Source organism: Blennius ocellaris, assembly GCF_963422515.1.
Source record: "Blennius ocellaris genome assembly, chromosome: 9".
NCBI classification, from domain to species: Eukaryota; Metazoa; Chordata; class Actinopteri; order Blenniiformes; family Blenniidae; genus Blennius; species Blennius ocellaris.
In genome coordinates, this window is record NC_137658.1 from 16661287 (window position 1) to 16674225 (window position 12939).

General features: G+C 41.9%; 1 protein-coding gene across 1 annotated transcript in view; it reads right to left on the reverse strand.

The window, feature by feature from the left end:
• pigg (phosphatidylinositol glycan anchor biosynthesis class G (EMM blood group)) overlaps positions 1–12939 on the reverse strand; it is a gene marked incomplete at its 3' end in the record, with an annotated part of 79998 nt that overhangs the window by 1302 nt on the left and 65757 nt on the right. Inside the window, exons 11-12 of the mRNA XM_080502615.1 lie at positions 9830–10139; positions 6009–6172 (exon numbers count right to left, since the gene is read on the reverse strand). Of these exons, the coding sequence (XP_080358741.1) occupies positions 6009–6172; positions 9830–10139 (474 nt within the window). The remainder of the gene's footprint in view (positions 1–6008; positions 6173–9829; positions 10140–12939) is intronic.

Here is a 12939-nt window from a genome sequence, read left to right on the forward strand (position 1 = left end):
AAAACAACTTAATGCTAATCGCATGTTTGTGGACTTTTAGAAAGAAAAGCGACCAAACACAGACTCAGATTATTAAAATTTGTGCTGCGAGACAAGAACCACAACACCACTGTTCAAACCAAAGGCGGCTAATCATTGCTCAATAGCGTTGAGGAAGTAAATGGTTCCATTCTGGTCATTTGGGCCTCACAGTGGCCTGTTATTTCCCCACTCTGCACAATGTCACAACTTCTTTTCTAGTGATATATTTTTGCAAGGTTTAGTGGCCTGTTTGACTGATTCCTGTCATCAAGAAAGAGGCATTAAGTTTCGGCTTAAACTACATACTGATCACTGCAAATTCCCGAGGGTGATGGAGGGATTTATCCTCCCACTGGTCTATGCTTCTTCAGTTCAAACAAATGATGTGACGCTGCAGTCGGTGAACAGTTTATAGGTGCAGCAGTAAAGTCAGTTTATCAATCAGAAAACATAGACTGTTTTAGCAGGTTTATGTGAGAGAAAAAAAAAATGATGCATTATTTTTTTTCCACCCATAGAAAAACTCCAGAGACAGATTTAAACAAAAGAAAGTTTTATGTACAGTACCTTTATGAGCTGAGAAGCTTCCCACTTATTAATTGCTGCAACTCACCTCAATGACTCACGACTGTAATATTGTTAATAGTAAATAACAGCAGAAGCCACATGTAGCAATAATGCATTTACAAATGAGCGGCGTAAAGCTGTCGAGCTGACGAGTTGCCACTTTCCCACAATATATCCTGGTGACATAATCCACTGACGTGAAAGGAGAATTTTTTTTTTAAATTATGGCGATTCAGTCAATAAATGTGGTCTAGAACTGCTGGCACACCTAGCTCAAAGAGGGAGCAATAATTATCCCCGGAAGCTGCACTGAATGCATTCCAGCTGACAGTTTGGATAATGTTATTAACGTGCCCGGTTTTTAATGTCCGAGCGGGAGAGGGAGGCGACGCCCTGAAACTCGTGCGCTGATGGACTCGTTTTGCAAAGCCGTGACTGACAAAGTCACTGTGCACCCGGCTGAGGAGAAACCAACACACAGAGTAAAATGTCATGTCACAGTAACTCAGATGAAAGACACACTGAGAGCTGCAAAATAACACTGGGAAATAAATAAATAAATAAAATAAAAAAGAATAAAAACCGCCACAAAAAAAAAAAGAACCTGAACCCACCACGCTCTGAGGCTTTTCAAGCGACGCCTGCTTCCACAAAGCTGCTGCTCCGTCGCACACAGCCGAAGTTTATTTCCGTGCGCTGCTAAAACATTCATGAGCAACCTCACAGGTGAGTTACCGGGGTAAACAGTTAGGCTGTCGCATCCAGCTGAAAACTTGTTTTATGATAGGAGGCGTGCTGCAGAGTTTTATGTCGCCGCCACCGTCGGTCATCTGAGACGTGTGGTTAGAAACCGTATGTGGAGAAGTAGGACGAAAATGACCAGAGAGCGGAGGAGGGAAAGAAAAGAAAAAAATGGAATTCAGCAAAATGTTGGACGGTCTGCTGTCCAGAAAATATATTAAAAAAAAAAAATTAAGTGAGAACAAAGCAACACATGAGAATGAGTCCTCCATTTTTGCAGAGGCTCTCAAATTAAAGCGTGACGGGCGGTTGTGACGTTGTCGGTTTCACTTTGTAGCTCGTGAAGCAGCAACAGAGACCAAGCGTCTGTTACACACTTTATGTTTATAACACACGGGAGCCACTAAAGGGTTGTTTTTTTTTCCATTTTATGACCTGCAGTGTTCACCTGGACAGAAACAATGAAATCAGCCTCGTTAACAGCGACGCGACTCAAGTCTGTTGGCGTGGAGGGAAGCCCGCCGAGCGGCGATCGATCAACGTCCACTTCCAGTACTCGCCTCGTGGTCGAGCTGCTGATGCTGCAGAGTGAATCCTAAATGAGTTAAGGCTATTTTAGCTTCATCTGGACCTCAGAGTGCGTGCCACAGTCCGCTTTATATGGAAAGTGCTGCGTCATGAGTGATAACAGGAGGAAAGATGGTCCTGCAGTGAAGCCACTGGCTGGAGGGAACACAGTTGCAGCAGCAAATATTGAAGTTTGGCCCCCCAAAAAAAGATCAATTCAACTTTATTTATATAGCACCAAATACAACACAGTCATTCTGAGGTGCTTTTAACAGAGAAAATACCAAAGCCCAACATATCCACATGAGCAACCAGGTTTATTTGCGACTGTGGAAAGAAAAAACTCCCTCTAACAGGAAGAAACCTTTGCAGAAACCAGACTCAGAGGTGGCGGCATTCTGCTGACCGATCCTAGTAATCCTAGTGAAAACCTAGTAATCCTAGTAAAAACAACAGCAAACAATGTTTGTATGTTTTAAACTTAACAACCAGGCTCCACCACATCTTAAAGAACTGTCCCATGTTACCCAGAAGAAGACTTAGTTCTCTTACTGGAGGTTCCTAGGTTTTCTAAAAAGTCAAAAGGGAGGCAGAGCTTTCAGCTTTCAGGCTCCTCTCATGTGAAACCAGTTCCCAGTTTCAGTCAGGGGGACCGACAGTCTCTACTTTGAAGGCAAGGCTTAAGACTTTTCTTTTTAATAAAGCTTACAGTGCTGGTTCAGGCCACCCTGGGCCATTTTCTAGTCAAGCTGCTGTCGGTTTACACTGCTGGAGTCTTTCCTTTCTCGCTCACCATGTGTCACTATTACATGTCACTCTCACCGCTAATTGGAAGCACGCAAAGTCTCCTCTTGAGTCTGCGTCTGTAGGTGTAAGTTTTTTTTTTCCTTTCCACCACTGTCCCTTCTTGCTCGAGTGGGAAAATGTGACATACATAAAACTGAATTGACTTGAAGGAAGTGAGTCTTCACACGTTTTCTCTCACTCTATTTAGGCCCCAGTAAATTCGAAAAGGAGCAAATCAACAGGTTCTGATAACTAATCCCATTCAAATTATACTGAAAGTTACAAATTAAAACCCTGAGTTGTTTAGGTGAGCTGCACTGTGGGAAGTAAATCAGGTTTTGGACTTGAAGCGGCTTATGATAGTTGACATCTGCGAGGCCTTCAGAGAAGGAAATATTGTTCATTCTTTCAGCCCTTCGGATGTGGCAATTTTTTTTTTACCCATTTTAATTGAACAGGTGGTATAATAATGATTTCTTTTGGCTGGTGTGACAAAAAAGTACAGATTTGAGTGTGCTTTACGTACAATTTACATCTGTGCCTCATCTTGGGTGTTATATCATCGAGTGATTGTCGTCTGCAAGTGAGATCGCTCAGTCTTTGTGTCTTTAACCTCTCTGAGGTGAGATGATTAAAAGTCATCACAGTTTCTGGGGTGCTGACGGGGAAAATCTTACCTTGCTTTTATCAGCACTCTGTAATAGGTGTTTTTTTTTACCTGACCGTAGTGCGAAATCAAACGTTGTGTCCAAGTCAAATGCCATGTAAAGCTGACCAGGAGCTCCTCGAGACAAAACGTGTGAACTGACTGGATCACTCGTGTCCTCCCTTTGCCCTGCTGCAGGCAGTACGCTGAGTTTAGGATTTAAAGAACCTTTTAAATCAAGGACCGTCCGCAATAATGAAATGTTAAACACAGCATCTTTAAATGTGGGATGAGAGATCATTAAGGAATATAAATCATTGGCTGCTCTGTGGATATCTATCTGAGCAACATTAAGAATTAGTATTTGGGGGTTTTAACTATAAGGCGGCACCCTTTGATATACAACACAGGCTGGTTTACGAACCCCTTTTCACACAAACAGCATCCTTTGCATTAAACGTTTCAGTTTTGGCTCAATCAGCAGGGCAGCTGTTGCCCGGCCAAAGACCTCATCAGTCAGCACTGTGTCGGGGGCCTCATGCTGTGGGGGAAGCTGTGCTTATTGGCTCTGTTCGCACGCACACAGCAAACCCAACCACTGGCCTCACTCCAGTTCACGTCCACGACCGGTTCAAATGTTTACATGCATCTTTGGTACCCTGCAGGCAACTCGTCTTGTTGCCGCCAGCGAGGCATGTGACAGAATATGTGTGCAGCCGCACCATCACCGAAGAAGAAGCAGCTTTACTCGTGGTGACAATCGGAGGGTCGCAGGTCCGATTCTCCACCTGTCCGCATGCCGTCTTCTTGAGCAAGACACTGAACTTCCCAAATGGGTGGATTGAGCGCCTTGCATTGGTGTGTGAATATGTGCGTGAATGTGGTTATAACTGTGTGAAGTGTTTTGGTGGACCACTGAAGGGGTGGAACTGTGAAATATAAGTGACATCCATTTACCAATCTTGTGTTTTAATGATTCTAAACTCTCCAGCCTTCATTACGTCAGGTGGAAGAAAAAGCTGTTATAATGAGCCGTCAGTGCAAACAGTGCCTCCATCTAATCTCTTCCTTTACACTTCATCCATAACTGCTAGTACTTTGATAAGTACTGAATAAGTACTTTAACTTCTCTTTTGGCAGACTTGGTAGTTTTCACATTTTAAAATATATTTATTTTTTTTACAATCAGTTTTAATGCATTAAAAAGGAAATTGCTACTGTACACCACTACTGCTGGTTTTTGACCACTACATGACACTCGTTCTTGATTACTTATTATTGTAATGAAATAATGATGCTGTTACATTCACTGACGATTACATATGGAGCTGCCCTTACATCACTACTTCACAGAAGTCCTGTTTACATGAAGAGCATCTCATTAATCTGAACAGCAACGTGAAAGAAGCCCCACTGTAAGTAACAGTCATGATGATATTGTGACGCATTCTACACCATAAATAAACATCAGCTTTGCTTTTATAAGTAAGAAGCAACTTTTATAAAAAGTTGATGTTTTTGATCACAATGTTTATCACTTGCCCAAACTGTTAAGCAGCTCGCTACTTATCATCAATGAAGAAGTATAGATATTTGTTCTCATTTTCTCTTCATCACTTCCTGTTATGTTCAAAGTAACAACTGCTTCAAGCATGGATGTTTGGAGGAGCAAACAGCTGCACCAACTAGGAAACTATGCCATGGGACGCATTTATTTTACATGTAAGACATAAAGGCTGCTGATCCACCACAGCCACAGCGGTTCAGGTTGTTTTCCAATCGCAAGGTTTGTGAACTCCCCCTGCCCTTGTGTGAAAGTGACATTGAGCAAGACATTAAACCCCGTCTTCCTCCCATGGGAAGGCTCGCACAGTTTCCACTGATGTGTCAGCAGTGAGGTGAACGTGGATCATCATGCGAAGTGCTTTTAGACGGGTAAAAATACACCATTGGAGTGATTTATTATTTACCATTAATAAGCCAACTCATCAATGTAGGGCGTGGGAGTGGGAGAGGGCATCTAATATTCACCATAAGATAATATGTCTCTTTTAGGGGTTAAAACATATTTATTAGTGACCATGTCCACAGAAGTATGACGCTCAGCTTCAATGTCATTAAAAACTACACGTATCTCCAAACTGACAACGTGCTCACACCTACTCACTGCATTCTATTAGAACATTTACATGACCGCTCCTCAAATAATCCAGAGGTGTTTGAACTTTAATAATTGAGGGAAGGACTTCATTGACAGATGTGAATCAGCCCGATTACATGACTTAAAATAGTCTTTCATATCATTGAGCTACTAGCTAGCAATAGATCAGCAAACTTCTTCTTGTGGTCAATGTGTTATGATATTTAAACAACGTTGAATTTGATGTGACAGAATGAGCGGAGGCTGCGATTGGTCCGCACTTCATTAGGAGGCCTGCTACACAATCATGCTGCCACCATGAGTGCAATTTCGTTTTTCTTTCATCACTTATGCTGAGAAACCTAAACTTTTAGGACCAAGGGGCGAGGGCCGTATAAACTCTGAATCGTACCACGATTGGCTCTGGAGCTGCACTGCAAATGTGCCTGAAGTAATCCATGAGAGAGCAGCACTTGACACACTCGCCGCTGGGTTAATATCCCTTATTACAATACTTACAACCCCCTCTCTTAAACTCACCTGTCTCTCTCTGAGCTGAGGTAACAGACGAGGTGACACGCCCAAAGCACGGGGCCGGTGTAAGTGCTGAGGGCCGTCAAGAAGATGGCAGGCGCCTCCACGTAGCTCTCCAGTCCCACAAAGCCCACTGAGATGTCCACGGTGCCAATGTTGTTGGAATTGCCCTGCAGGTGCACAAACCAATTTTACTGAAGCATTGTCAAGGCACAAAAGCGACTTCTCAGACTGGATGCAAACTAACAAAAAACAAATGTGTGAAAACATCGCTACATGGAACTCCTTAAGCACTTCAGAGAGTTGAAAGAACTGCTGGGGTTTGTTTTTAGCATCATAACACTGCTGGTGACTTCCCAGTGGTTGTTTTTATGGAGCCAAATGCACCTTGAAGCTAAATTACCAGTATCTTTTGAACAACTTAAAAATGCCTACAGCAAATGAAAAATGTAAAACTTTTTTTTTAAACTTGCATTCTTATCTAGTCCCTGCAATTTACTCTTCTAAACACAAACAGGACACCCATGTATGATGGATACTCTCCCCTCAAACTTAATAACTTGAAGCAAATTAAAAAAAAAAGGACAAAAAAGTTTGGCAAAATGTGCCATTATATTGAAATCACCTACTTGTATCAGCCTTCGGCTGGTCCTGCCAATAACTTGCAATAAAGAAATGCTGTCTTGTCTCATCGCATCTTCATAACAAAGAGCTAACTGCATTTAAAGTTTGTAATGTTTGCTCGCCTGCACAGACACCCGAGGAAAGAAAACGGGGGAAATCTGTGGGAAACGGCGCAGATCAAAGGCAGCTTTCTTGTTAAATGTGAACGCAACGACGATCCATATGCGGCAGCACATCAAGAACTGGTTTCTTTCCCTTCTGCGCACACGTCTCTGATCACCGAGGAAGAAAACACTAACAGCTGGCTCCCATTTTAAACAGACAGCAAATATCAGAGGCAGCCTGTGGATATTTGCTGCTTGCTTCCTTGCTTGAAATCCTGCTGTGATCTTTCGAATGTCCTTTAGAGCCATTAAACAAACACATTTTTGGTGAAAGAAAAACACAGAGGTGATAGAAGACGTTTCTTTTTTTATGGAAAGTAAATTGAAATTTCAGACAAAATTGAATCCCATGTCTGTCTGGGAATGGAGTCGACGTCGTGCAGCACGTCGATGGAGTTAACATTATGCCAAAAAAAGAGCAAATGTGGTCAAACGGATGACAAACATCAGGGAATCTTGTCCCGTTATTGTCTGATGCAGGATTGTAGTTGCTCAATAGTTCCTCAATAGCAGCGTTTCAGAAAATAATGGCATTTTCAGCTATTTCAATGGAGACGGAGCGTTTGTAAAAAGTTCCACCTTGAGAGTCGTTTCTCAGAAAGTTGCATTTTCGAGCACTGCTGTCGTGTAAATGGACACTCAAAACTCAAAACTCAAAACACAACAAAAAAATTTTGTTTTCACTTGAAACCTAAAATACTTCTCCCCTCTTTTGGGAATAGATGGAAAATGCTCCAAAGATATATACTTTTAACTTGTGCTACTCACATTTGTTCAATTTCATTGTGACGTGACGCTATTGCTTCAAAATGAGCTAAATATTTTTCATGAAATAGTAAATCGTCTCATTTTCAGCGTCAGCTCGGTTGTCTACGTGCGTTTATGAGAAAAAAAACACAATCCTAATCTTTTGGGAATTAGAATTATATATTATGTGACAGAAGTTTGAAAACATTGGGATTAGATGGGATTAGAGTGGTGGTACTTTATCCAGCTCAGGAAGAGCTTTAAAATGTGTAAATAAAGAAAAAAAGTTTCTTGTACAAGTGCAAGTACAAGTCTTGTACCTGTACAAGTGAACTTTGCTTCCATGATAATTAGGCCAGAGAATCAAAATTCCCGAGTTGCATGTATAGTCCGGTAATTACAATGGAAAACACCATGAACACTGCTGCCTTAGTGGTGATTTGCTCCTTTGCAGAAGCCCATTTCTGAAGTGTAAACATATCCTTGCTTGCCTTCATCAATAATCTGGGCTTGGGATGATGATAAATCCTCAGGAAATCCAGCGCAAGTGTGACTTGTCTATCACTCCCAATGAAGAAGACTGCTGAATTCAGACAGCCGGGGTGATAAAAAAAAAAAAAAAGAAAATGTTTCCAGAGAAAGTTAAGGTGTTCGGTGACACAACTGTACTTTCCAGTGACACTAACAAAGTCTGCAGCTAAGGTTACCTGGAGTATTTCCCATAATCCTCTTGCCTTTTGTGCGTCGGGCTGCCAGAGAACAAGGACACTTTGAGAACTTCAGGATTCTGCCAAAACTTATAATGAAGCTTCTGAGCGGATCAGCTACTTTTCTGGACTTTAAACATCTCGCGGCTCCGATCTGTTTGCGGCCCAGAGCCCACCGATCGACTGTAACTGTACTCGCTGATGACATTTTAATTGAACATAATTTTGATTATTCTGGGCAACACCAGGTTTTGTTTCAGAGGAGTGAACCTAAACGGCATGTGTCGCTACTTTACACATCCATTACATGGTTTATAGCTGCGTCGAGCGCGTTATGACTCAAAAGTCTGTAATTACACGGCTGGATGCGGAGAAGGGAAAATTGTTTGGTGGCGGTCTATTCCCGAGCCCATCACAGCATTAATGACCCCCAGGGTGACAAGGGCTGCTAGATAGTTAGAGGCTCGGCGTTGACGACAATGCGCGGCAGATAAGCAAACATGTGCCACAGGTAGAGGTGAAATCAGAGGGCGGGTGTCGCGTCTGCGAAAAGTCACAGCTCGTAACACTTGCAACACTAACGCAACAACCGGCATGAGGTGGAGGTAAGGCAGTTTATAAACAAGTAAACACCGGCCATGAATAGGAGTTTATCAGTGGCGAACGATCCTCAATACTCTGCTACTTTCTGTGTCATCGGCCTTAAATTACACGTCTTTTACAATAGGACTCACATCTTTCCAGTAACATTCCCAGCTACTTAAAAAAAAAAAAAAGTTGGTACGATGTGTGTGAAATATTTATGAGAACATTACCTGCAGGTATATACTGTACGTGTGGCAGCTACCTGCAGATCCTCTGTGAGGCGAGCATTACTTGGATTAGTCGCTAAAAAAAGGCTTCACGCATTTAATTCCCAGCATTTGGCTTCATCCTGCTAATCTCACATGGCGAACTCATGACGGGATAATGCCGCAAGTGACAAACATCTGAATCAATCTAAAACCTGCAATTTTGCAGCTGTGCTTTGCAGTTAGTAGTTCATCAGGGTCAAGGTGACTTCAGCTCCATGGCAATGGTTGGTTTCACTGCACTAATTAACCTTTTATGAGGCAAGTCACCATATATGGTCAACTATAGCCTCTTCTTGTTTCCTGAAAACTGTTACAACATAATAATAATGACACAACACACCCTTTTTCTGATAGAGAGAACATAGTTTTTGTACCATTTGGATGTTGAGACAACAACATTGTGTGTTTTCAAGACATTCACTGAGAAGAGCAGCTTATTCATCTATTTGTTTGGAAATACAATGTTAGTTTTACACTTTCCGACAGATTTCCTTTACATAATTTAATGTTTTTTTTTTTCTTTTTTAAAGACGGACTCTAAAGTAATAAATGTAAGCAAGAAAAGTAAAATCTCTCCAGCTGCTCCTCGGTCGACCCCAGTCTCTGGTCCCAGTTGGAAAACCTCCAAAAGTGGGGCGACCAGGGGAAATCCTAATCAAATGCAAACTGCAGGCCCTCATAAAGCCCCACCGTTTATGCTGCTCGTGTATGTGAGGACATTTGTTTCCTACCTGAAAGTAAAAGAAGGCCTGACCGAACCAGTAGTGCATGATGGTGGTCTGGGCCGCGTCGTAGTGGAGCCTCTTCCAGATGAACTGAGCCATCAGGGTCTGGATCAGCAGGCAGCAGCCGAGCACCGGCAGGTTGTGCGCACGGAACAGCAGCGACACCAGCAACACAAGGCCACTGTAAATCTCCCACAATCCCCTGCTCTTCAGCTTGGCGTCTGCCGTGATGATCTGCGATCGCAACAGGTCCTTGGTGCCCGTGAAGAGGATGCCCAAAACGAAGACGTAAACAAAGCGTGCCTCCACTGTTCCCCTAAAAGAGACGGAGGAGAGACTGTGTCATTTTCACCTTTGTAGCGGGCCAGCATCGATTTTCTCCCCTGCGCGAACCTTCAAGCTCAATATTCAAGTAATTGTAGTGAGTGACTCTGAGAGGCAGACTGTGGCTGCCTCGCTGTATCTCCCCACTTGTTTAGCAATTAAATGTCAGGAGATGGATTTTGGAGTTTGAAGAGAACAAAGTAACCCAGCTTCATCCAACGACTTAACACGATCGCAAGAAGCTCAATAAAATGTATCAAACCTCTTATCATATCTATTTCGATAAAAAAAAAAAAAAGCTGAGTTACACTTCAAAAAATTGGGTTTACTTAAATGACCAAAACAAACAAACGTGAATAAATGGATCACTTACACTTCCTGGCACGACTGTGGAGAAGCCCTCGCAGTAACACACATGTGCTCCATGAACATTTAACAGACCTTTCGTTATAATAGGTTTTCAAAGTTCACCGCTTTAATTAAATTCGTCTTGTGTTCGACAGGATTCCTTATATGACTGCGAGTCATAACCTGTCCTTCATTCGGTATGCAGTGTGTCAATGCAATGTTAATAATTGAAGCAATGAGACCGGGAAGAGAATGACTCGCTGCAGGAGAACACACTTTCTCAAAGCCGTTGCTTTGTCTGTGCCGGTTGCCGCTGCACGGCAATTGAAGAAATGGTGGCGTTAACACATTTACAGCATGTTTTTGGGTCATGTGACACTAACAGGCGCTTACAGATTGTAAGAGGCAGTGAAACAATCCAGACGGCAATCCTGAAATCTGCTTTGAGAATTAATGACAGGCTGAGGCGGAAAGCTGTCAAGTTTCACATGTATAATTTTTTTTTTTAAATCTTTTTCTCGATGTCATCTAATGGCAGCGAAAGGTCTGAGCTCACAGATTCATTATTCAGGTAGCCTCCCTGACAGGACTCCTGCTGCAGCGGGTTTGCTTTCTCCTGCTGGAGAACACCAACTCTGCTGTTTCCTTCTGCTCAGACACACACTGCTGTGGCCAGACCATGTAGTCTGTCATTTGTTGTTAACAGAACATCCCCCCCTCCATCCCTCTGACCTTGTTTTGTTTTGCGGTCAGAGAAGCATCCACGGCGTCGTGTTATCTTTCTCTCTGTCAGCTCCCCGACTATTCTTTTTAATCGCTCAATCACTTGTTCGTCCGGAGACTTCCCCTGTCCACCAGAACATACACCCGCCGCTTTCGTCTTCATTCTGGAAAGTAGCATTTTTTGTTGTGTTTCTCTCTCGTTTCCGTATCACGGAACAAAAGTTGTTCCTCTCTCTATTCGCCCGAGGACTGTGTGCTTGCCGACTTATTTTTTTGTTGTGGGAAGCTAAATCTGCTTAAACACTCACATTATTGAGACGGGTCTAACGAAAAGTCAACAGAAAAACCCATGAGGAGGAATCCGTACGTTTTAGGTAAAGACTGTTTTCAGGTTGGCAAATTAGTAGTTATTTGAAGTTCCTACCTTAGATTGATGCCACTTCCTCAAATTAACCTCGTTAAGTTCCAGTTTATTGTGACTTTGCAAGTCAGACAAACAGAAGGCGTCCAGTGAAGCTGTTGCAAGTTGTAGGATTTCATTCGAAACAACGACGCAACTTGAAATATGCACACACAACTCAATAATGTCAATATTAATAAATCATTGAAACAGTCACTAATGTAGTTAATGCTAACTTTCACCGTGTGCATCCCGTCTTGAAAACTGAAAATGAGGCTCGGAATCGGACCGAAAAGAGGGACGTCTTTAGTTCAGTATACGTTTCTATATGTGAAGTACCTAAAAGTTAGGACCATTTTAGATCATTTGAAACAATTGAAAACACAAAAGAAGCCGTGATGATATCCAGCCAGGTGACTGATTATAAATATTCATACTACTGATATTTAAACTGTGTCTCTCATGTAAAAGTACATTAACCACAATGGAATATTGGGAAAGACGTCAAAGACATCGGTCAATAAAGTCTATTAGCTGCATTTTAGGCCTTTTCTTAGCGTTACCAGTAGTTGCTTTGAGAGGGCCCTTTTCTCAACCCTGCAACATAAAATGCGAAAACAACAAACTGGTTGTCAATACAAAAATAATAATGGAAGCAAAGATGAGTTTTGGAATTCAACCAATGCATAAGTGCACCAATGCAAAAATGGATACACATTAATATTGCAATAATATGTTTTGGTGGTATACATCGATTCCCAAAAACTATATATGGATTTTTAAATGTGGGCTAGATTTATCGCCATTGATTGAATGTTTTGTGATTCAGCTTGCTCTTTGTGCCGAGTGGGCGAATCTTTGTAGAGTGGCTTGGCTTGACTTTCTCTCCGGAAAAACTTTTTTTTTTTTTTTTAAATAATAGCAGCTGTTTTCTTTGAGTTGCAAAAAAAAGGTAACACGACTGGATGTTTGAGGGAGAATTTGAAAGAAATAAAAAAGATTTAAGTGTTTAAAGCTGTACAGCAGAATATAAGTGCTGCATTTTTACATTAATGCGAGGCGCTGCATAAAATTATATTAAAAAATGTAAGTCAACACAGTTTTATTGAACCTAAGAAAAACAAGCGATTATAGAAGGTCTCAGATAATTGCAGTGATAAAATCTCATAAAATGCCCCCCCGATGTGGCTCTCAGTGACAATAGCTGGGTAAACTAAAATGTACAGAGAAAAATCACAATAATCTGACTTTTTTTTCCTGATTTGACCTGTTTCGCTACACATTTAACAAAGCAGAGTTTGTCCTTCAAGGTTCTCAGACT